A 22,047-nucleotide genomic window follows, 5' to 3' on the forward strand; every position below is an offset into this window, starting at 1 on the left:
TTCTATTCTTCTCTTCTTCTTCCTTGAGATGTTGACTGGCCGCAATGACAGGGACGCGTTGAGGTCACATGATGACCCCGCCCCCTTATGATGTCATAGTCCCAGCATCCTCCATGACTGTGACATCATAAGGGGCGGGGACATCCCTTGGTGACCCCGCCCATTGTCCCTATATAAGTCGCAGCACAACGCGTCCCTTTCATTGCGGCCAGAGACAGCGTCAAGTCAACATCTCAAGGAAGAAGAAGAAAAGGAGGAGGCGGCGACAGAAGACCGGGTCCTCCGCTAGTATAAGAGCTATAGGAAGAAAGCGGAAGCCCGGCAAGAAGAACCGAAGAGGGGGACAAGACCCCCGAAGTCGCAAGAAGAAAGCCGGGCTCCTCCGATAGTAAAAGCGCTAGCAGAAGATAACGGAGAAGTCCCGCGAGAAGACCCCCCAAGACGGAAGACCACCGGAGCTGTGCAATAAATTATTTTAAAACCTTGTGTTGGGTTTTATTTACACTTTTTTTGCACCAGGTGAATGGGTAGGGGTACATTGTACCCCATACTCATTCACATAGGGTGGGGGGTCGGTATCTGAGGGCTCCCTTATTAAAGGGGGCTCCCGGATTCCGATAAGCCCCCCCGCCCGCAGGCCCCGACAACCAACAGCAAGGGTTGTCGAGAAGAGGCCCTTGTCCTCATCAACATGGGGACAAGGTGCTTTGTGGTGGGGGGCCGCAGGTCCCCTCCCCCTTTCCTGACTGGCCAGGCTGCGTGCTCGGATAAGGGACTGATATGGACCTTGGGGGGACCCCCACGCCATTTTTTTCGGCGTAGGGCTTCCCCTTTAAGTCCATACCAGGCTACGGGACCAGCGAGGTGTCAATCTCGTCGATGGAGGCGGCCACATTGACCTCCTTCGCTAGTCCCGTCTACCTGGAGCCACGTTAAAAATGAACAGACTTTTCTCCGTGTGCGGGCAAGTCTGTTCATTTCAAAAGTCCGGCGGACTAGCACACAGACGGCTGGATTGTCCGGCGGACAATTTTGATTCAAAACTTCTTTCTAAGTCCGCCGGACTTTTGGGGGAAAAAAAGTCCGCTGGAGCCCAGACACGGGCGGATTGTCCGGCGTACTCTGGTCCGCCGGACCAAGTCCGCCAGATAGTCCGATCGTGTGTACGGGGCATAAGTTAAAAACCACATGCCAAAGCAATCGTCAGATCCAGAGATATGGGTAGCTGAATGTATACAAATGATCACTTTTATTGTATAAATGGCCAACCCACACACATGGATCTCCTATTGGTCAGTAAGGCTGACCATCACATGAAAACATAGCATAGGAAAGAGATGAGCAAAATAGACTTTCACAGGAATATGCGTTTCATATTTAATTTGAATTCCCCAGGCTAGTCGTAGTTACTTTAAAATTGGTTTTTACATTACCTGTAAATGTATCCAATCTCCCTACTTGGTAGTTGAACAATAGAGTGCTATTCCAAGAGACAGTCTTTTTCGTGATGTCTTCCACTCTAAATAAATACAATCTTTTTATTTAGGTTCCTCCTTACATTGCGAGTATGTAGTTTTACCCTTGCATTTCAAGGATTATGGCCACTCAAAGATATGAATTTCACTGCTTCCTGAAAAAGTGGACAGCTACTAGGCAGCAGAAAAACAATTGCATTAAAGCAGTAGACCCAACTTCTTACAGCTAGCATTTTGTCCTGAGGTTCTCTTTATGACTTTAGTACCTCTAATCAGGGCTGTCTTTAACACAGGGCAAAAGGGGCTGCTCCCCTGGGCCCAGTCATTGTTGAAGCGCCCAAAGCAGCTGCTCCTTGAGCCCAGCAAATTGTTTTCCAAGTGTAGCTGACTCATCTGCCTGCCATCTCTGCTAGTTTACTGTGCATGTGTGCCTGCTGTTTTTCGCACATTGCAATGCTATCATTTAGTTAACAACATGTTAAAAGCGAGCTATCATTTTCTTGGTTCTACTTTATATTTAGGCATTTATTACATTTTTGATTTTTTTTTTTCTATACATCTGCAATCTTTGTTTTGCAATAAAAATGTAAAACATGAAATTTTCCCAGATGTGCATGATGTCATAAGCCTAGGGTTTTTACAAGACAAGAAACAGGAAGTGGGCTGTATAAGGTAATTACTGACAGAAATATGTTTTACTACCCAAAGTTAAAACAAGAAGGGCAGAAGATTTAATATATGGAAAAATGAAAAAATGACTTAAGTTCCACTTTAAGCTCCACTCAACTTCCTAAAAATAAAAATGTATAATAACAATATGCAATATTTCATTGTTGCCTGACAAAAAAAAGTTACCATTTAAAAATGTATTAAATAATTAAAGAAAATATATACAAAAGAAGTATACATTCCCTTGAGTTACACACACTATGCCAATCTAAGTCCGTAGGGTTCAATATTGAGTTGTCTTCTGGGAAGTCTGTCCACAAGGTTTAGGAGTGTGTCTATGGGAATATTTATGTTTACTCTACTAGTTGTGGGAACACAATAATTTGACTTACTGCCTTCAAAATTTGTATTAGTGTTACACAATAATCAAGAGGGTGCAGGATAAAATACATTCATTTATTGGTTTTGCTTTGTGCACTGGTCCAAATAATTTGGTGGGGAGTATGGTGTGGGGTTGTTTTTCAGAGGTTGGGCTTGGCCCCTTAGTTCCAGTGAATAGAACTCTTAAGTCGTCAGCATACCAAGACATTTTGAACAATTTCATGCTTCCAACTTTGTGGGAACAGTTTGGGGATGGCCCCTTTCTTGTTCCAACATTACTACACACCAGTGTGCAATGCAAGGTACATAAAGACATGGATGAGTGAGTTTGGGGTGGAGAAACTTGACTGGCCTGCACAGAGTCCCCTATAGAACACATTTTTGGGATGAATTAGAGTGGAGACTGCGAGCCAGGCCTTATCGTCCCATAGTCACACTCCTAAACCTTGTGGACAGCCTTCCCAGAAGAGTTGAAGATTCTGTGCACATAAAGCCAGGTGTCACAATACTTTTGACACAGTGTAATTTGATGCCTACTTTATACAACAAATTGCTTACAAATATTGTTAGTTGAAATTATTCTTTATCCACATCCATCCCTTTAGTGCTGGTTCACACTGGTGTGATTTCTGATGCAACTAGAGTCACACAGAATCGCATGACAGGAGAAATCACACCATTTTCAATGCTGTTCAGTCACATTAATGCCATTCTGTGTGGTGTGATTGTGGAATACAAAAAACACTCAAAGAAATAATTCGTGTATAATCTCTATGGGAATTTAAATTGGGTTGCTGGCATTGTATTAATAGATAAAAAATATTTTTTATTTGAAATTATTATTTATTCAACAAAAGAGAAAAAAAAAGCCACTAAAAACAAGTAGCATTACACATAAAAAATGGATGTATGCTAGAAGTACATAACATATATACATAGAACAATGAATGACCAGGTCTATTGCAAGAAATGATCTTTACCAAAAGTAACCCAACGTTTCGAGGTATATATAAACAGTTGACCTCTTCTTCAGGGGCAATTCATGGTCAACTCATGTAGATCTGTGATAAGAAAGGAGAAAAAAAAATACATTGCAAATTTTCATGTCAGTCTCGTACATAGATACCCATAAACAAAATACAATTTTAATAGCTGATCATGTGTACATTTCAATATAGTACACTGACATAGTCATATTTCACATAGCAACAAATGTGTGTGTGTGTGTGTGTGTGTGTGTATATATATATATATATATATACATATACATATACATATACACACATTACCCACCATATGCGTAAATGGTGAACTTCATATTATATCCAAAAAGAAGGTCGATCTACCCCAGCTCCACCGAGATCAGAGGGCCAAGGAATGAAGGAAAATCCAAGTATATGACCAAGACAAGAAGGTTATTGGGGAGAAAACGTACACCCCCCAGCACCATAGATCTCGTGTTCCTGTTAATCAATCCGAGGATCCTAGCTACCACACGGTGTCACAGAGGGCACCACCACACGGACCCGCCACGCTCCAATTGGGTGTTCAAACTAGTTAGAGTAAAAAACACATACAAATATATATCATATAAGTATCTCCCCAAGCATCCACATCAACATTGCGGTAATATCAAAAAAATATGTGATTACATACAAACTGAGCTGAAAAGACCTACCCTCACTGCTGGTGCAAGATATATTAGATCACAGGTGTGGATCCACCCATAGGGACCAAGCTTGAAACCTCCCTCTACAGGGACAGGGCTCAATTATCACTACACTGGAAAAGTGTCCAATACCCAGAATCTGGGGGCATAAAATATACACAGGTAAATTAATGACTCCATTCTGATGTCCAAACATGCCTCTAACAGCCACAGCATATTGTATATATGTCCATGTAACTTACCAGATTGGTTTCTATCTGTCTCAGAACCTGTGATCAGCTGTAGGCAGGAGAGGGCACCTGTGATCAGCCTGTTATATACAGGCGTCACATGGTGCCCTTGATTAGGCCAATTCAGCTCAACCGTGTCTCCTAGATTGAAGAGCCACTGGGGCTAGGCATTTCCCCGCTAGATTAGGTGCCCCCACTAGCACGTCACCCCAACGGCAATCTCCACCGAGATGCCAGGGAGGCGCGCCCTGCACATGGCGGAACCCACGGCGCATGCACGAGGCCGGCCTGCGTCACCCTCCCACGATGCAGATCCGGCATGGTCGCTCGCGTAACGCGAGCAGATCGCCGGAACAAATGAAGGTCTGGCCCGCCCGTAGGGCGGGCACCGGCCTCCCCTGCACCGAGTGACACCATAGGTGAAAGGCAGAGACCCGGAAATGAAAGAAAATAGGGAAGTAAGACACAGACCACCAAGAGACTTATTTCAAGACCTGTCTGGTATCCCTCACCTCAAAAGGGAGGAAAAGGCCCTGATTGTGCTGCTGCCGGGAAAGATCGACCATAAATTGTCGGAAGAAAAAAAAAATTATACAACAACATCATATGTCCATTATTGTTTACTGGAGGGTGCATTCAACTTGCAGCAAAAGCCCCACCTCAGTAAGGGTGTGCTGAAAGATTTTAAACAACTTAGATACAAAGATCTACTACCGTTTGGAACTCCTGATTTTGAACTCCCATTTTTGGGGTCCCTGAGGAACCAGACCGATCTAAAGAGGGTCATTCACTCCAGAGGCTCCCATTCGGAGCCCCCAGAGGAAAAGCCCTCCAAGAAAGGCCTGTATGAAATCGCGCCATTTAGGCCTGGTGATTTAGTAGCATTCAAACAAAAAATCCAGCGCTGTTCTGATTGGAGAAGTAATTTGTTTAAGTCCCCACCTTTTATCCCTGCATGTAGCCTATCCAATATTAGAAACGATATCTTAGGAGTAATGCCATTATGTACCTTAGTGACCTGTCTTCCCAGGGGAAGACTGGGATTACATGTCTGTATTGACAAAATATGTCGGTACGCACGGCGCCAAAATTGCTGTATCGTCTTCCCTACCTGATTGTGGAAAAGGTTCCTGTGCTACTTTGGTTCAATTTTAGTGCAATTTGGCTCCACAGCATATGCTAAGCATGTCCAAACTCGACCAACTAAATAATCGCACTGGAAATCTCATCAAAATTGTATCGCAGTAGTGTGAGCTCAGAACAGACAGATCACACACTCCTGAATTGGGCACAACAATTTAAAACCTAATTTTTTTGTGCTCTTTAGCTCACATGCGAGCACTGCACTGTGTATGCACTGTCCATTGAACAGTGCAGTTCAAACACAGAATGTAAGCTCACCTTGGGGTAACTTCTTTCCAAAAACAGGTAATTTCAGGGTTTTTTGTACTGTCCTGGCATTCTTATTTGCTTAGATTTATGACACAAACAATTTTTTGTCCATAAGCCCCGGTTCACATATATGTGATGTAAGCGAATCCTAAGCATTTCCCGCAGCGCATTGAAATCGCACAAAACAGGTCACAAAACGCTTTGCGATTGTAAGAAACAGATTGCATGGGTGTTCACACACACACATTCGATTTCGGTGCGGCAAAAATAAAGTAAAAGGTGCCTGCACCTTTTGCGTACGATGCTTTGTGAATTAAGTCCATACAAAATGAATGGGCTCAAATCACACTGCAAAGGATCGCATGTGATTTTAATAGAAATGCCGTGCAATTCCTATCCAAATCACGTGCAGTGTCTCGTACAAAACAAGTGTGAACCGAGGTTTATATATACATAAAATTTAAAAAAACAGTGGATATACCTGGACTTTGCAAAAGCGTTTACACAGTTCCCCACACACAGCTCATGTGTAAGGTAAAGGCTACAGGCTTGGAAAGCTCAATTTGTAAATGGACAGAAAACTGGCTAAAAGACAGAATTCAGAGAGTAGTGGTTAATGACTCTAATGCCCCATACACACAGTTGGACTTTCCAACCACAAAATCCGTCAGATTTTTTCACCGCTCCTAAAGCGCCCCTTCCCATTGAAAACAATGGGGCAGCTCTGCAAACCCGCCAGCAAAGCGTCGCTGCAGCGGTGCTTTGTGGGCAGTTTTTTTCGTTTTTTTTACTAAAGACCACCTGTCTTTAAAAATGTATGTAAAATGAATTTGGGTACAGTGTTATATGACAGAGCAATTGTCAGTCAAACTACCATATTAATGAAAAATGGCCTCCACAGGAAGAAGGTGTAACATGCCAGTCCTCGAGTGGTACAGTAAATGCAATACATTATGTTATAATTTATGGAGATTGGTTTGTGGGGACCTTCAGGCTTTTTTATTACTATAATGCAAGGTTCAAAGCACTTGGTACAAGTTGCATGTTGCCTAATAACCATCAAATCAAATCAAATATATATTTTGTACAAGGCATACTTCAGTAAAATTCTGATTTTCTCCTGTGGCTTATAGCACTTTATATCTAATGCTCTTTCTGCTGTGTGTGTGTTTTTTTTTTTTTTTTTAAGCCCATTTTTGTCCGATTGTAGAAAAATATATTTTTTTTCCCATAGTATTTTTCATATTATCTTTTTAATTCATGGTCACAGTTTGCAAATCCTGCTAATGAGGAACCACTTCTACATTTATTATGGAAATCTTTTCTTCTACAATCGCGGCTTTTGCATATACTGTAAATCTGTAAAGTGACCAGTAGCTATTTAACAGAATCCCATTCTAGATAATTTGTTCTTTAAAATTAAAGAAAACGTTTACAAAGCCCCTGTAGGCAAACCATGTATTACTTAATAAAAATGAAATAAGTCAGTGCCAATCATATGGATAGTTAAAAAAAAAAAGAAGAGCAACTTACAAGAACACCGCTGACAAAAACCATCCAATCAGACACTGTCTTCTTCTGTGCCCTGGAATTATGAGGTGTACATTTGAAAGGGTTAGAACCTTTGTCAGATTTTACCGCTGTGTTCCTGATGGGCATGTTCACTTGTTGTATTTGTCCTTGAGACCATTGTTATCAGGACTGAAAGTGGAGAAATACTAATTCTAAATTGTTCATTAAGGGTAAAGAAATTCTGAGACACTGGGTTATGCGGTTGCTTTCAGGAGGTTGGACACAAAGCAAACAAAACTGTAGGACAGTCTAGTATGAGGCCTTCCACTCCTATCATACTCCAGAATTTTTTGCTAATGTTCTGGGAAAATGGATGCCTTTTTTCAAAGAGAGAAGCAAAGATGTCTTCTACATTTTATCAAGACTCTTTTTTCCCACAAGCAAGTTTCCCCAATGAATGCAGAACTAGAAGAGCTCAATTTTTAGCTTTCTAGATCAACTTATCCTTGGTACATGGAGGATGTACCCGTCTGATAGAATCCTGTTCTTGAAGACTCTTTCTGGAGTATGTTTGCTGGAGGAACAAAGTCTGGTCTAGTATGCGCTTAAAGGAGAAGTAGGGCCAAGAAGAAGTTCTTCACTCCTGCCTGCTGTATTCAGTCAACAGCAGGCTAAAGTTCACTGTTGATAATATTAAAGAGGAAGTAAACCCTGATGGGTTTACTTCCTCTTTTTTTCCCTGCAAAGGTAAAGCATAATGGACTACTATGCATCGCATAGTAGCTCATTATGTGTCACTTACCTGACACAGGAGCCAGCGAAGTCGCCGCTGATCCCTGTAGTCCGCCGCATCCATGTTGCTGGTGGCGTCTCGCAGCTCCGACGAATCACAGCGGCGAAGCCGCGATGACGTCACTCCCGCGCATGCGCACGGGAGTCGCGTCTCGCAGCTCCGCCGCTGCCACTCGGCGAAGCCGCGATGACGTCACTCCCGCGCATGCGCACGGGAGTCGACAAATTAGGCAAATCCATTCATGGATTTGCCGCATTTAGTGCGCCTGCGCGCCGCTGTCTACGGCGCATGCGCCGTAGACAGCGGTGCCCATTTTCGGGCAAATATCTCCTAAACCATATAGGTTTAGGAGATATTGCTTGGACCTACAGGTAAGCCTTAATCTAGGCTTACCTGTAGGTCCAAGTTGTTTGGAAGGGTTTACTTCCTCTTTAACCACATGCCGACTGCAATGTGTATATATACAGTACATTGTGATTTACCGGGGGGATTATGGTTGAAGCCACAACTTGAGTATATATATTGTTTTCAGCTGGCGGCTGGCATTCTCAAAAAAGTGGCCCGAGTGAGCTCATTATCCGCTGGATTGCATTCAGAAGAGGTGGAAGGGGTGTCTCGCCCCCCCTCTCGCTGCTCGCCGGTGTTTCTCAGGCTTACCATTTTCACCTGTGTGCCTGAGAAATGTTCTGACGGGCAGTGCGGGCAGCTGGTCACAGAGACCAGATCATCTCTGATCACCTCTATGGCCTTGGAGGCCCAGAGCGACTCCATGATGTCACTTCTACTCTAGGGTGGAAGTAAACAATTTTTTATTATTTTAACGCAAAATATCACTTTTTTTGTATTTTATTTATTTTTTGATCTTTTGCTTTTAACAGTAAAGGAGAGATTCAGGGTCTTTTTGACCCCAGATCTCTCCATAAAGAGGCATAAGGGGCGGGACACCGGGTGATGTCACATGGTGACCCCGCCCCTTATGATGTCACAGTCCCAGCATGCCCATGACCTGACGTCATAAGGGGCGGGGTCACAGTGTGACATCACCCGGTGACCACGCCCCATGCCTATATAAGTGATCGCGCAGCGCTCGCATGGCATTTCAGCGGGAGAGAGCATTGTGTCAACATCGTAAGAAGAAAGGAGAGAAGAGGGAAGAAGGACGGAGGATACCGGGCTCCTCCGCTAGTAAAAGAGCTGGAAGAAGATAGTGGAGGAGCCCGGAAGAAGACGCCGGAGAGCGAGAGAGGAGGCCAGAGAGCGCGGAGAAGAACTGGAGAGCGCCCCCTTCCCCAAAGCACCCACCCCCCATGTTGAGGGCATGCGGCCTGGTACGGGTCAGGAGGGGGGGTGCGCTCGCTCGTCCCCACCCCCTTTCCGGACCGGCAGGGCTGCATGCTCAGATAGGGGTCTGGTATGGATTTTGGGAGGACCCCCACGCCATTTTTTCGGTGTAGGGAGGTTCCCCTTAAAATCCATACCAGACCTAAGGGCCTGGTATGCCTCTGGAGGGGGAACTCATGCTGGTTTTTTATTTTAAATTTGCCATGGAGTTCTCCCTTAACTGTCATACCAAATACAGTGCCTGGTATTGGCGGGAATCCAATTCGGATCCCCGCACCAGTGTGAACCCGGCCTCAATGTCAGCATGCCTGTCACTTATTGGGAAAGGAAAATAAACATTTGACACAATATCGCGGGCACCTACTGTATTTGGAACATTGAATGCACCATAATATTACTCTCTCCATTGCTTTATCCAATACTCAGTGTATGGCCATGAAAGATGATGGTGCTAAATAAATTTACAACAATTATTGTTTTCAGGCAATTTGTTTGAATCAGAATACACCACACCAGTACATTCCTGTTTAGAGCACTGGAGACAGATCTCTATTGTCCTCAGATCCTGCTGGAATGGTTTCAAGTATGGTTGGGAGCCTTCTGACATCAATTTTATTGTATATTTTATTAATGCTGAAAGGTCTGGACGTTCCATTGTCAGAATTCATGTAAATCACTGATGTTATTGGAGGGGAATATTTCACCAGGCTGAATAATGTGCCTTCTATCACTAGTGTTCAATGTTTTTTTATGTGGAATAAATGTATTTTCCAAATTAATTCGTTCTTTTTGTTTAAAAACCAGTCTGTTTAAAATTTGCATTGTTGATATTGTTGGAGAGTTAAATGTTCCCTAGCTTTCAATACTCTGAGTTTTGCAGTTACATAGGGGGTCAGGGAAAGTAACCAACATTTTTACAACGGTTTTACCCGCCAAAAGGATATTACACAGTTCTGCCACACAGCACAGTCCTTTATTTGCTGCTGTATCACTTTCACTTGCAGGTTTCCTCCCCACCCCAACTTGTGACTGGACTGTAAAGGAGAAGCAGCACACTAATTAGCTCATCTATCTGTCACTCTGCTCTTATCAATATAGCTCCTTGTACCTAGCCCTTATTCACATTGGAGCGACTTGTCATGCGATTTGACAGGTCAAATTGCATGACAAGTCGCACCCTATTGTCGGCAATGGCACTGTTCAAATCGGTACGGTGTGTGTGTGTCTGCGTGTGAAAACGTTGTACTAGGTAAATGATTACAATGACATACAGTTTTTATTTTTTTTTCCTCAGGAGTGGATTTTAAAATGAAGACAATAGACGTTGATGGAATCAAAGTGCGGATACAAATCTGGTAAGTGCAATTGGTTATTGTAAATTGCATTAATATTTATAGAATTTAGTCAAATCTTTCTTCCGATCATTATGCAGTAGTATTTAGATTTTTAGCGTAGATGTAGGAAATCAGTAGTCATTTTGTATATTATGCCATATTATGAACTTATGTTTCTTCCTTATGTGTACTGCAATTTAAAAAAAAACGATCCTGTAAACTCGCGTGCCCCGCCACCTGTGCTGCAATTCTATGCTCTGTTACAAAGCTATGCTAGCTAAAGAATCTTGTGAATTCAACACTTCCAGGAGTGTCAGATCATGATGCAAGGTCCTCCTTGCATGCTGTGGTTTATCCACTAGTCCCTACATTACAACTTTATTCTGTAGTGGAGTACAAGGCAGCAGATGGAACAATACTGCGCAGTGGAGGAACAGCCATCTGTCAAACAATGATGTATCTTAGATTTTTATATTACTTTTATTTAGTTGTAAAACCTACTTCGTTGGGCGACAATGGTTCATGTTTATCCATAGGATCAATGTGTTTTATGCTCAGCTGTTATCAAAAAACTGTTAACAGCCTTGCCGGAATAGGTATAAAGAATAACACGATGGTAGAAATCCTGTATTTGTCCTAAGGAAAATTCTGTTCTAGGTCCCCTTCATCACTTAATGCAAATAGAAAGGAAATCACACAGTCCTATACTGTAAATGCTATAGTACTTTATCTCCATTTGAATGAAAGTTGCTTTGGTGTATTAGGAAGCTTTATTTTTAAACCATGTGCTTCAATGACACACAACCCTGACAATACTGAAAAATTGAGGATCCAGTGATGAGTGGATTATTAGGATGTTCAAGCCAGCATGTATACATTTACAGGAATTCATATTGATATTCTAAGAGTGAAGAGATGCATAGTCAAAGCATCCCTTCAATGCTGACATAATTTCTGATTATGTAGGTATTTTGTCATGCGTTATGTGTTGAATGGGATAAATAAAATTCAGAATTTTTGAAAAACCCCTTATGCAAAGATTATATGACCAAGTGTCTAAGCCATGGGTGCTCAACCTGTGGCCCTCCAGCTGTTGCAGAACTACAAATCCCATGAGGCATTGCATGGCTGACAGTTACAAGCATGACTCACTAAGGTAGAGAAATGATGGGACTTGTCGTTTCCGCAACAGCTGGAGGGCCACAGGTTGAGCACCCATGGTTTAAGCTTTCAGATATGTGACCAGCACTAAGCTTTTTAGTTCTTCCAAAATTATTTATCCCTTTCAAAAGTACTGCGTGACAAAGCATTATGTTAACATTTGTGTATAGTTGCACTACCATATTGGATGCATGATGTTTCCTCTGTTGATCCGATTTTCTTTTTCATACATCATGGGACACAGAGTTGGGCTAATATTCATTACCCGCTGGGTTATACTTCATCTCCAGGTGAATGAACACTTGGAGACCAAAGGTCTTTAGACAAGATGTGATCCCCTATATAACCCCTCCCATACAGGAAGTACTTCAGTTTTTTTTTACCAGTGTCTGCAAGGTGGATAGCATGGTTGTTTGAGCTCTCTGAGCTCCAGGTCTCTAGTCCCACAAACGGTTCTTAAATGAATGAAGGGATTGACCGATCGGATCCATTTGACACAGGCTCTATATGCTTAGATAAATGGTACCCGAGCCTCGCAAAGAAGACTCAAGATCCTGCAAGGTTTTGCCTGTAATAAGGCCTCCAGGTGCTGGACCCTGCAAAGTGGAATCCTGGACACCACAGTGCTTAGGCATTCCTACAGGGTGCTATACAGGTCCAATGGAGTGGACCCCAAACATGAAAAGGGTATCCAGTCCTTGAATTTCCTCAAGTGACAAAAACCCGCGTGGTGGGTGAAGATTGGGCTTGTAGTTTACTAAGCTGCCCTGCACCTGGACGGTTAAGTGAAACCCCTTTAATTACTTATTGTGGGGTGATCAGTCAAACTGGTTAGAGGCTAGACAACTGTGTGCGGTGACCATACGGAAGTTTTGGGCTAGCTGTGGGTGTTTGCAAAGTGTAGCTTTTTTTGCTTGTGTCTGGCTGTTTTTTACCTGTATAATGGCGCACCATTTCTCCTTGGTTCATCATGGTGCGTGTGCATTCGCAAAAGTTCTGCTGTGATTATCAGTTTGTTCGGCAGCCATGGTGCACGTGGCTTTGCCGCACATGCGCCATAGCCTTTATCTGGGCGCACAAAGATTTGCACCATACGAAAACACAGCCATGTGCATGCGCACGCATGCACAGAACGTTCGGGCACACAGCCAGCTTATTTAAGCTGTGTATGCCAAACATGCGGTGCTTCCAGAAGGCAGCTGTGGGACACAGAGCAGGCTCTGAATCAGGCATTTGCAGTGCTTCATTTCTCCTTACCCGGGTCACATGAGTCACCAGATATTGCTTGGCAGGCTAAAGATGCTTAGCAGGATTGTTGCATAGGGGCTTGGTGAGGCCTATTAAAGGGTCTCCCTTCTGAGGTATGTTAACCTCCCTGGCGGCATGATTCAGTCTGGAATTAGGTGCTGAAAGCGGTACAATTATTTTGCACGGAAATCTGGCTTTTATTTTGTAGTCCTGTAATTCTTAGGAATAACGCTCTTAAATCTGTTCAAACCAGAGTCTAGCAGACATCCCGGGTATGATAAAGTTTATAATATAATAAAGAATAATAAAAATTATTCAATAATGTAATAAAATCCTAAAACACTGAAAAATTGACACTTTTTGGTTGCTATGGACAATCTCCAAATTCCAGGCAGTAAAAAACAGTATTTATAATATAAAAGTGCATGCAGGGCATTGCACAGACCACTAGGGACAAAGGGGGTGTGTATTTTTTAATACAGCACTGTAATCTGTAAGATTACAGTGCTGTGTGTGTTTAGTGTGTTTTTACTTTTTTGAATTTGCCGCCGTTCTCCGCTCCCGTGGGCCGTAACGTCCCAGGGAACGGAGCTCGGCGGCATTCGGCACTGTGAATCTAAAGGAGGACGGCTCGATCGCACAGCGCGGCGGACATCGCTGGATCCAGGGGACAAGGTGAGTAACGCTCCCTGTGTCCTCCCCTGCATCGAGCGAAGCCATCTCGAGTCTGGCTCGGGGTTACCGCTCCTGTCAGTATATTCCTACCCCGAGCCAGACTCGGGATTACCGCTAGGGGGGTTAATACTATACCCAGGTACTCTCTTTTTGTGGCTAGTAAATGTCTTAAAAAAAAGGAGCGGGACTAACACTACAGGGAAGGGCACACCTATGTCGTCAGTAGTTCCTGATGAACCTAGTTGTATCCCTAGTATTGTGTCCCCTGAAAGACCAGAGGCTTAGCTGCTGCACCTATCTGGTATTTTGCCTACAGTCAACACTGCTGCTTCACCTTTTTATCACCACGAGGAACTGTTCTCGGCCCTAGCCGGGTTAGAGCACAGAATTGCTGGCATGATTGCCTCCATCCCGCAGGGTGGCAAGAAGTGTGACAGATCCCCCTCCCCAGAGCCTCCTACTTTGGAGCAGGAATGGGATGAGGATGGGGAAAAGCTAAAAGCTCAGGATTCTGTGGAGAGCCTGGCGTATGAGTCTGCTTCTGAGCAATCTGGACAAGAAGATATCCAGTTGGATGTCTGCCTCTCAGTTGCAGAGGCTTTTGTTTCCGACTCTTACTGAAATGGTTTGTTCTGCCTTTAAATTTCCTCTTGCAGAGGCTACTGAGCCCCCTGGTCCTCTTTGGGGTCCCTAAGGGCTCTTCAGGCTGCACAGGCTTTCCACTTACACCCTTTGTTGTAACAGGTGGTGTAGGTTGATTGGGAACATCCTGACAGGATTTTTGTTCCTCCTAAGAAGTTTTCCATTTTTATATCCCATGGATGAAAAGTTTGTTAAGAAGTGGAGCACGCCAGCCATAGATGCAGCAGTCTCTTCCTTAAACAAGAACTTGACTTGTCCGGTAGATAACGTACAGGGCTTGAAAGTCCATGTTGACAGGAAATTGGAGTCATTATTAAAGGCTTCCTTTGCTTTGGGCAGTTCAACTATTCAGCCAGCTGTTGCAGCAATTGGTATCTGGCAGTCCATAAAGGATCAGGTCAGACAGTTTGACAGGCCTAACCAGGAGGATGATCTGGCTGAAAATAAGACATATATTCCTTGAGCGCTGTGTTTTGCTGTTGACGCCTTTAAAGGATTCAATACAGCAGGTTTCTCATTTGGCTCTCTTGTCTATACATATGCACAGACTTTTGTGGCTTAAGAACTGGTCAGCTGAGATTCCAGCACCAAGCCCTCCTTTTGAGGGGACGCCCCCAATCTATCAGGTGGGGAGAAGGCTGCTGCACTTTGCGGACATTTGAAGAACAATAATTCAGGACGAGTGGGTCAGCTCAACTACATCCCGCGGTTACAAGCTGGAGTTGCTGGGGGTTCCCCCTCAGAGGTTTCTAAGATCCAGCGTTTCCTCTAATCCTCCAAAAAGAGATTGCTTAAGGCACTACATCATTTAGTGCATCAAGGAGTGATTGTAGAGGTTCCTGTATCCGAAAGGGGCAAGAGGTTTTACTTGAACCTGTTTATGGTTCAAAAACAAAAAAAACGGGGACACAAGGCTGGTCTCCGTTTGGTCCAGTCCTTTCGGATGGAGTCTATCCGCTCATTAGTAGTCTCACTCCAGATGGGAGACTTTCTAGCCTCCATTGATTTAAAGGACGCATATTTACACATACCTATCTTTCAGCCTCATCATCATCAGAGGTTCCTACGATTTGCAGTAGAGGAATTTACTTTTCAGTTTGTGCCTCTACCCTTCGGGCTTGCTACAGCTCCCCGGGTGTTCACAAAGGTCCTAGCACCAGTACTGGGTCTTTTAAGGGCCCGAGTGATCTTGGTGCTCGGGTATCTAGACAACCTCTTGCACAGAGATCACTCATTACAGGCTCTAGAACAAAACATAACATGCACAGTGCGGTATTTGAAAAGCTTAGGCTGGATCATAAATACCGAAAAGTCAGCCTTGAAACCAGCTCAGAGTCTAAAGTATTTAGGTCTGATCCTAGATACGGTTCAAGCAAGGGTATTTTTGCCACCCGTAAGGATCTGTGCCCTGAAGGATCAGGTGCATCAAATAAGGGGCACCAGACAACCCCCTGGCTCTGTATGAGCCTTCTAGCGTGGATGGTGTCCTCCTTCGAAGCAGAGCCCAAGGCCCAGTTCCATTCCAGGCCTATACAACAAGACATCCTGTTGGCTTGGATTTCGGCCCTGTCAGTATTCTTCCAAAGGCCTTTAACCTCCCATTTGCCGGTCAGAACTTTTATGCAGGGGACAACTCGTTGGTGCTGTCTGTGTCACAGAAACAACCATTTGAACCTATCAAGGAAATTCCATTAGAAATTGGCAGCCCTTTCATGCAGGGAACCATACTTGATCCTTAACCACGACAGGGTCGGGTTACGACATGTTCCATCCTTTTTGCCAAAAGTGGTGTCAGCCTTTCATTTAAATCAGGACATTATTTTGCCCTCTTTTTTTTCTCTTAGCCTCATTCAGTGGAAGAGAGACGACTACATTCCTTGAATGTTGTCCGGGCAGTCAAGATTTATTTGTCTAGCTCTGCGAAGATCCGAGGATCAGACAAATTTTTTAATTTTACCAAAAGGACCCAAGAAGGGGCAGGCAGCTTCCAAGGCTTCCATTGCCAATTGGGTCCGTCAATTGGTCATTCAGGCCTATGGTCTGAAACGTAAAGCTCCTCCCTTTGGGGTGAGAGCTAATACTAACAGGGGTGTAGGAACCTCCTGGGCTTTTTTCACCATCAGGTATCTGTGGCTCCGATGTGTAAGGCTGCTGCTACCTGGTCTTCAGTGCATATGTTCACAAAATTTTATCAAGTAGGTGTTCGAGCAGCTGAGGATTTGGCTTTCGGCTGCAGTGTACTACGGGCTGCTGTATAAGGTCTGATGGCTATTGTTTGCCAGGGTGTCTACCTCCCCTCAAAGTTATTTTTTTTGTTTAACCTTTAAACCAAGGACCTTGGCCAATATTTTAGTATCAAGCGTGAGGAGGGAAATTGGGCAATAATGCCCTGTACACACGGTCGGAAATTCCGCCGGAAAAGGTCCGATTGGATTATATTGTCGGAAAATCTGATCGTGTGTGGGCTCTATCGGATCTCAAATTTTCTGCCCAAAAAATCTGACTTTTTACGATTGTTTGTAGAGAATTCCGATCAGACAAAGTGCCACGCATGCTCAGATCAAATTACGAGACCAAAGCTATTGGCTACTAGCCGCAACGATCGGATTTTCCGACAACTTTGTCCAACTTTGTGTATGCAACACCAGTTTCGGTCAAAATCCGTCGGAAAGAATCGGTTAGAAAACCACCCCACCCGCCTCTGTAATTCAGGCCCCCCGGCGCCCCAAAAGGGACCGGATACCTAAATATGGGGGTGGCAGCGGTGGTCATGACTCTATTGGTCATAGAGGGATTGGCTGAAGATAGGAGGCGGCACCTATGCGCCCTTTTGGATGCACCGCCACTGATAAATACATGCACATTCACATGCATACATACACATACATATATGAACACACAAACACACACATGCGCGCACATACATACATGCGCGCACACACACAGACATACATGCATGCACACCCACACACATGCATGCGCACAGACACACATGCATACACACACATGTGCACACACACACATACATGCATGCACACGTGCGCACACACACACACACATACATGCACACTCACATATATGCATGCACACGTGCGCACACACACACACACACACACACACACATGCATACACACATGCATGTACACACATATAAACACACATACAGTAGATAGTCTTATTAAAAAAAAAATGGCAGTCCTTTACCTTGGCTCTTCCTGCTGGGTACTCCATGGATTGGACTTGTTTTTTCAGCATATCCTACAGATGTCCATTTGGATTTAGAGCTGGAGAATTTGGAGACAAAGTCAACCCATCAAACCTGTTTTGTTCCTCAAACCATTCTTAAACCATTTTTGCAGCTTGGTAGGGTGCCTTATCTTGCTGAAAGAGGCCACTGTTGTCAGGGAATAGCTTTTCCATTAAGGGGTGTACTTGATCAGCAACAATGTTTAGGTAGATGGTACTGTACGGCCAGACCCAAAGTTTGTCAGCAGAACATTTCCCAAAGCATCACACTGCCTCTGCAGGCTTTCTTCCCATACTGTATCCTTTTGCCATACCTCTTCCTCGGGTAAGCAATACACTCGCACCCAGCTATCCACATGCTGTAAAAGATGACATGATTTATCACATAAGGCTACCTTCTTCCATTGCTCCATGGTCCAGTTCTGATACACACGTGCCCATTGTAGGGGCTTTTGGCTGTGGACACAGGTCAGCGTTGGCACCCTGACCGATCTGTGGCTATGCAGCCCCATACACAACAAACTGTGATACCCATTTTTCTGCTTTCAACACACAACTTCAGGGACATGTTTACTTGCTGCTTAATATATCCCAATGACTTTCAAATTACGTTTTCATGATATAATCAGTGTTCACTTAACTGGTCAGTGGTTAAAGTTGTGGCTGATCAGTTTATACTGTATATGTAATAAAAAGAGCAAAACAAACATGATCTAAGACAGGACCAGAATGGTTATTAGTATATGTAATGCAGTGGGGTTCTTTGCAGCTGGAATTTATGTGATAAGATGAAGGTCCCACCCTACATGCAAGAAAAAGAGTAATCAGTACCAATCATGACACTATTGCAGACTGAGAGATAAATGTAAACTGCCATAGCTGACCTAAAAATGCTAGTTGATGATTTGGCTTTAGAACTTTAGTGTAGTGATAGGAAGTTGATTTTCAGTTGCTGCATATTTCTTACAGGTCTATCAGTGGCGGCCCGTCCATATGTGGCACAGGGGTGCCACCCCTCCAATTCATGCTCCAGGCCCCTAATCTACACGCGAGGGGGCTGGACAAATGGATTCCAATGGGGTTTTTTTTTATTTTTATTTTTTAGAAGCACATGAGTAGAGCTTGAGGCTCTAATTGGCTTAAAAAACAGATGGGCTTGGGGCACACCACCCACTTGTGTGACAATAGCAAATTAATATTCACTATTGTGCTCCTGATTTTCCTCCCGCTGCCATGAAGCCCAGGAGGTGGAGAAGCAGGGTAAAGCTGCTGCCCGGAGGATTCGCTGCCTGCCATCTAAATGGGGTAAGTGCGGGCTGGCGACCAACTGGGGGGGGGGGGCTGCCTGTGACCCGACTGGGGGGTAGCAAATTTGGCTGGATTGTTTGCCACCCCCCCACCAAGAAAGAAAGAAAAAAAAATACCACCAGCCACCACTGTCTGTGACTCAGAAATACTGAGGCACAGAGAGGCACCTAGACTTTTTAGGTCAGCAGTAGCAGTCCACATATTTACTTCATGTCAGGGGCAAGAGTACCAATCTCCAAGTATTTGTAATAATCAAAATCTCTGTTCTTTAAAGCGGGGTTCCACACTAAAGTGGAACTTCCGCTTATCGGAACCCTCCCCCCTCCGGTGTCACAGTTGGCACCTTTCAGGGGGGTGCAGATACCTGTCTAAGACGGGTATTTGCACGCACATCTGGGCATAGACTCCCACAGGAGTCTATGCTGTTTCCTGTCCCGCCGCGCTGTCTGCTGGGACACACACAGGTCCCAGAGACAGCGCGGACCATTCCTATTCCACTGCGCGACTCGCGCATGCGCAGTAGGGAACCAGGAAGTGAAGTCACAACGCTTCACTTCCTGATTCCCTCACCTAGAATGGCGGCGGCAGCAGCCGAGAGCCAAGCGATTGATCGGGCTCGGCTGCCGACATCGCTGGACCCTGGGACAGGTGAGTGTCCATTTATTAAAGTAGTATTGTAGTATTTATAGCTGCTGGCTTTTAATATTTTTTTTGTAGGTGGAATCCCTCTTTAATTGCTATAGCAGTGCAGCCTCAACTTAAGCTGGACATACATGGATTGAAATTCGGCCAGTTCAGCAGACTCTGGCTAAGTTTTTGATCCATGTCATCTACCAATAGGCTTCTGTACAACCGCCCTGTCGTAGTTTTGCTGCTTGATCAGCGTGGCAGTGTTTATCAGTATATTCTAATGGCAGGGAAGAGTCCCCACTGTCAGAATACAATAGCTCAGCAGGGAGGGTTCCCCCATTCACATTGAGTGTGTGGATGGAGGAATCAAGTACGAATAAAAATGACTTATATATGGCCAGCCCTAATCTTTATTTACCTATTATTATTTGCTTTTATTATTTACTTGTGGTCTCCTTTTCTCTCTCTCTCTCTCTCTCTCTCTCTCTCTCTCTCTCTCTCTCTCTCTCTCTCTCTCTCTCTCTCTCTCTCTCTCTCTCTCCCTCTCTCTTTCAGAGCAGAATTGTTATTCAATTAGAGTGTCCTTTCTTCTGCCTGAGATCACTGCTGATAAGAGATACACAAAAAGCTGTCATAAAACTAAAGCTGGGTGCACACTTTTTTTTTTTTTGGCTTGCACGAAAAAAACCTGACAGCTCCGGTCAGAGTACTAACCATGCAAGGTTAGTTCAGCGATCTCCGCTGCTGAGCTGTCCCCTGCCAGAACACTGATCAACGCTCTCTGTCATTGGCTGAATGTCAGACGTTTTTTCTAACTGGCTGTTGTCTCCGGACATTTGGCCCATGTGTATAGGGCTTAAGATTCTATCAGGATTACACAGAAAGAAATAAACCCCCCCTTTTTAATAACAGATACAAACTCCAACAGCACAGAACATCAGTTATCAGCCTGAAACTTAGGCAGGAGAAAGGTCACCTTCCATGGGGGCCTTACATTCTGACACTGGGTTGACATTTTTGCTCAGGGGGAGAATTCAATTAAATTTCCGCATACGCATCTATCGCTAAGGGGCAAGACTGCAATATTATAAGGGTCTAGGTTCAGATCCTTACAAATGCCCTTTCCTGACCAGAGCTTTATTAGTATTGCTTCCAGTTAGGAATCTCACACATTTCTGGGCTAATATGGTGTAAGAAATGCTTCCAGACTTTTGGGCTACAATAGGAGAATTTATTTAACACAGTACTATAGCCTATGCCATTATGTTTTAAAACGTTTTAAGACTGGTTTAGAATGATATTATATTGGCTGTAAAGCACCATTTGTGCATTTAAAATGAGATAAAAACAAATCACATGGGAACTACTGGACTTACAGAAAAGGCTTATGCTAAAATATGACTATGTATAGCCAACACTAACATTTTTTCATAGAGTAGAGAATGATTAAAATTTCATCAGTTTATTTTTGCTGTCCATTTGGTAAGATTTCCTTTTACTTTGTGTCATGGTGTCTCAACTGGAAGTGAGAGGATATATCCACATTGTGAGGAGAACTCTCCTCCAAGATAGCTGTTACCCCAAATTAGGCTTGTGCAATTCGTTTCATAACGAATCGAAATTCGGCCGAAAAAATAACAAATTACAACGAATACGAAAGAAATATAACGAATGAATTCGAATACATTCGACATGATTCAAAATTATTTCAACCGCATTCGAAAATTATTTCAACATAATTCGACATTATTTCAACTGCATTCGAAATGATTTCAACATGATTCGACATTATTTCAACCGCATTCGAACATATTTTGTGACCCGACTTTAGGGCCATGTATCTCGGGGTCACTTGGTGCTAGAATTTGGATATGTTGTTGTGCTAGTATTATTGTGTTTGCATACCAAATTTGGGGTTTCTAGCTATAAGTGACCCCAAGATATGTGGCCCCAAAATCGGGTCACAAAATGTTATTAGTTATTAGAGCAGAGAATGACATTTTGCGACCCGACTTTAGGGCCACATATCTCAGGGTCACTTATAGCTAGAAACCCCAAATTTGGTATGCAAACACAATAGTACTAGCACTACAACATATCCAAGTGACCCCGAGATACATGGCCCTAAAGTCGGGTCACAAAATATTTTCGAATGCAGTTGAAATAATGTCGAATCATGTTGAAATAATTTCGAGTGCGGTTGGAATAATGTCGAATCATGTTGAAATCATTTCAAATCCGGTAGAAATATTTTCGAATTTGGTTGAAATATTTTCGAATGTGGCCGATTTTTAGAATTCGGTTGAAAACTAAACGAAATCTGAAAACGAATTTAAGGAAG

The 22,047-nt window shown here is 43.7% G+C and overlaps 1 protein-coding gene across 1 annotated transcript in view; it reads left to right on the top strand.

Moving 5' to 3' along the window:
- Positions 1–22,047, top strand: part of RAB15 (RAB15, member RAS oncogene family) — a 119,022-nt gene that overhangs the window by 20,726 nt on the left and 76,249 nt on the right. The window contains exon 2 of the mRNA XM_077464655.1: positions 10,757–10,817. Within this exon, the coding sequence (XP_077320781.1) occupies positions 10,757–10,817 (61 nt within the window). The remainder of the gene's footprint in view (positions 1–10,756; positions 10,818–22,047) is intronic.

Source organism: Lithobates pipiens, unplaced genomic scaffold (genome assembly GCF_037356315.1).
Source record: "Lithobates pipiens isolate NorthernLeopardFrog02 unplaced genomic scaffold, aLitPip1_a1.2 Scaffold_30, whole genome shotgun sequence".
Lineage (NCBI taxonomy): Eukaryota > Metazoa > Chordata > Amphibia > Anura > Ranidae > Lithobates > Lithobates pipiens.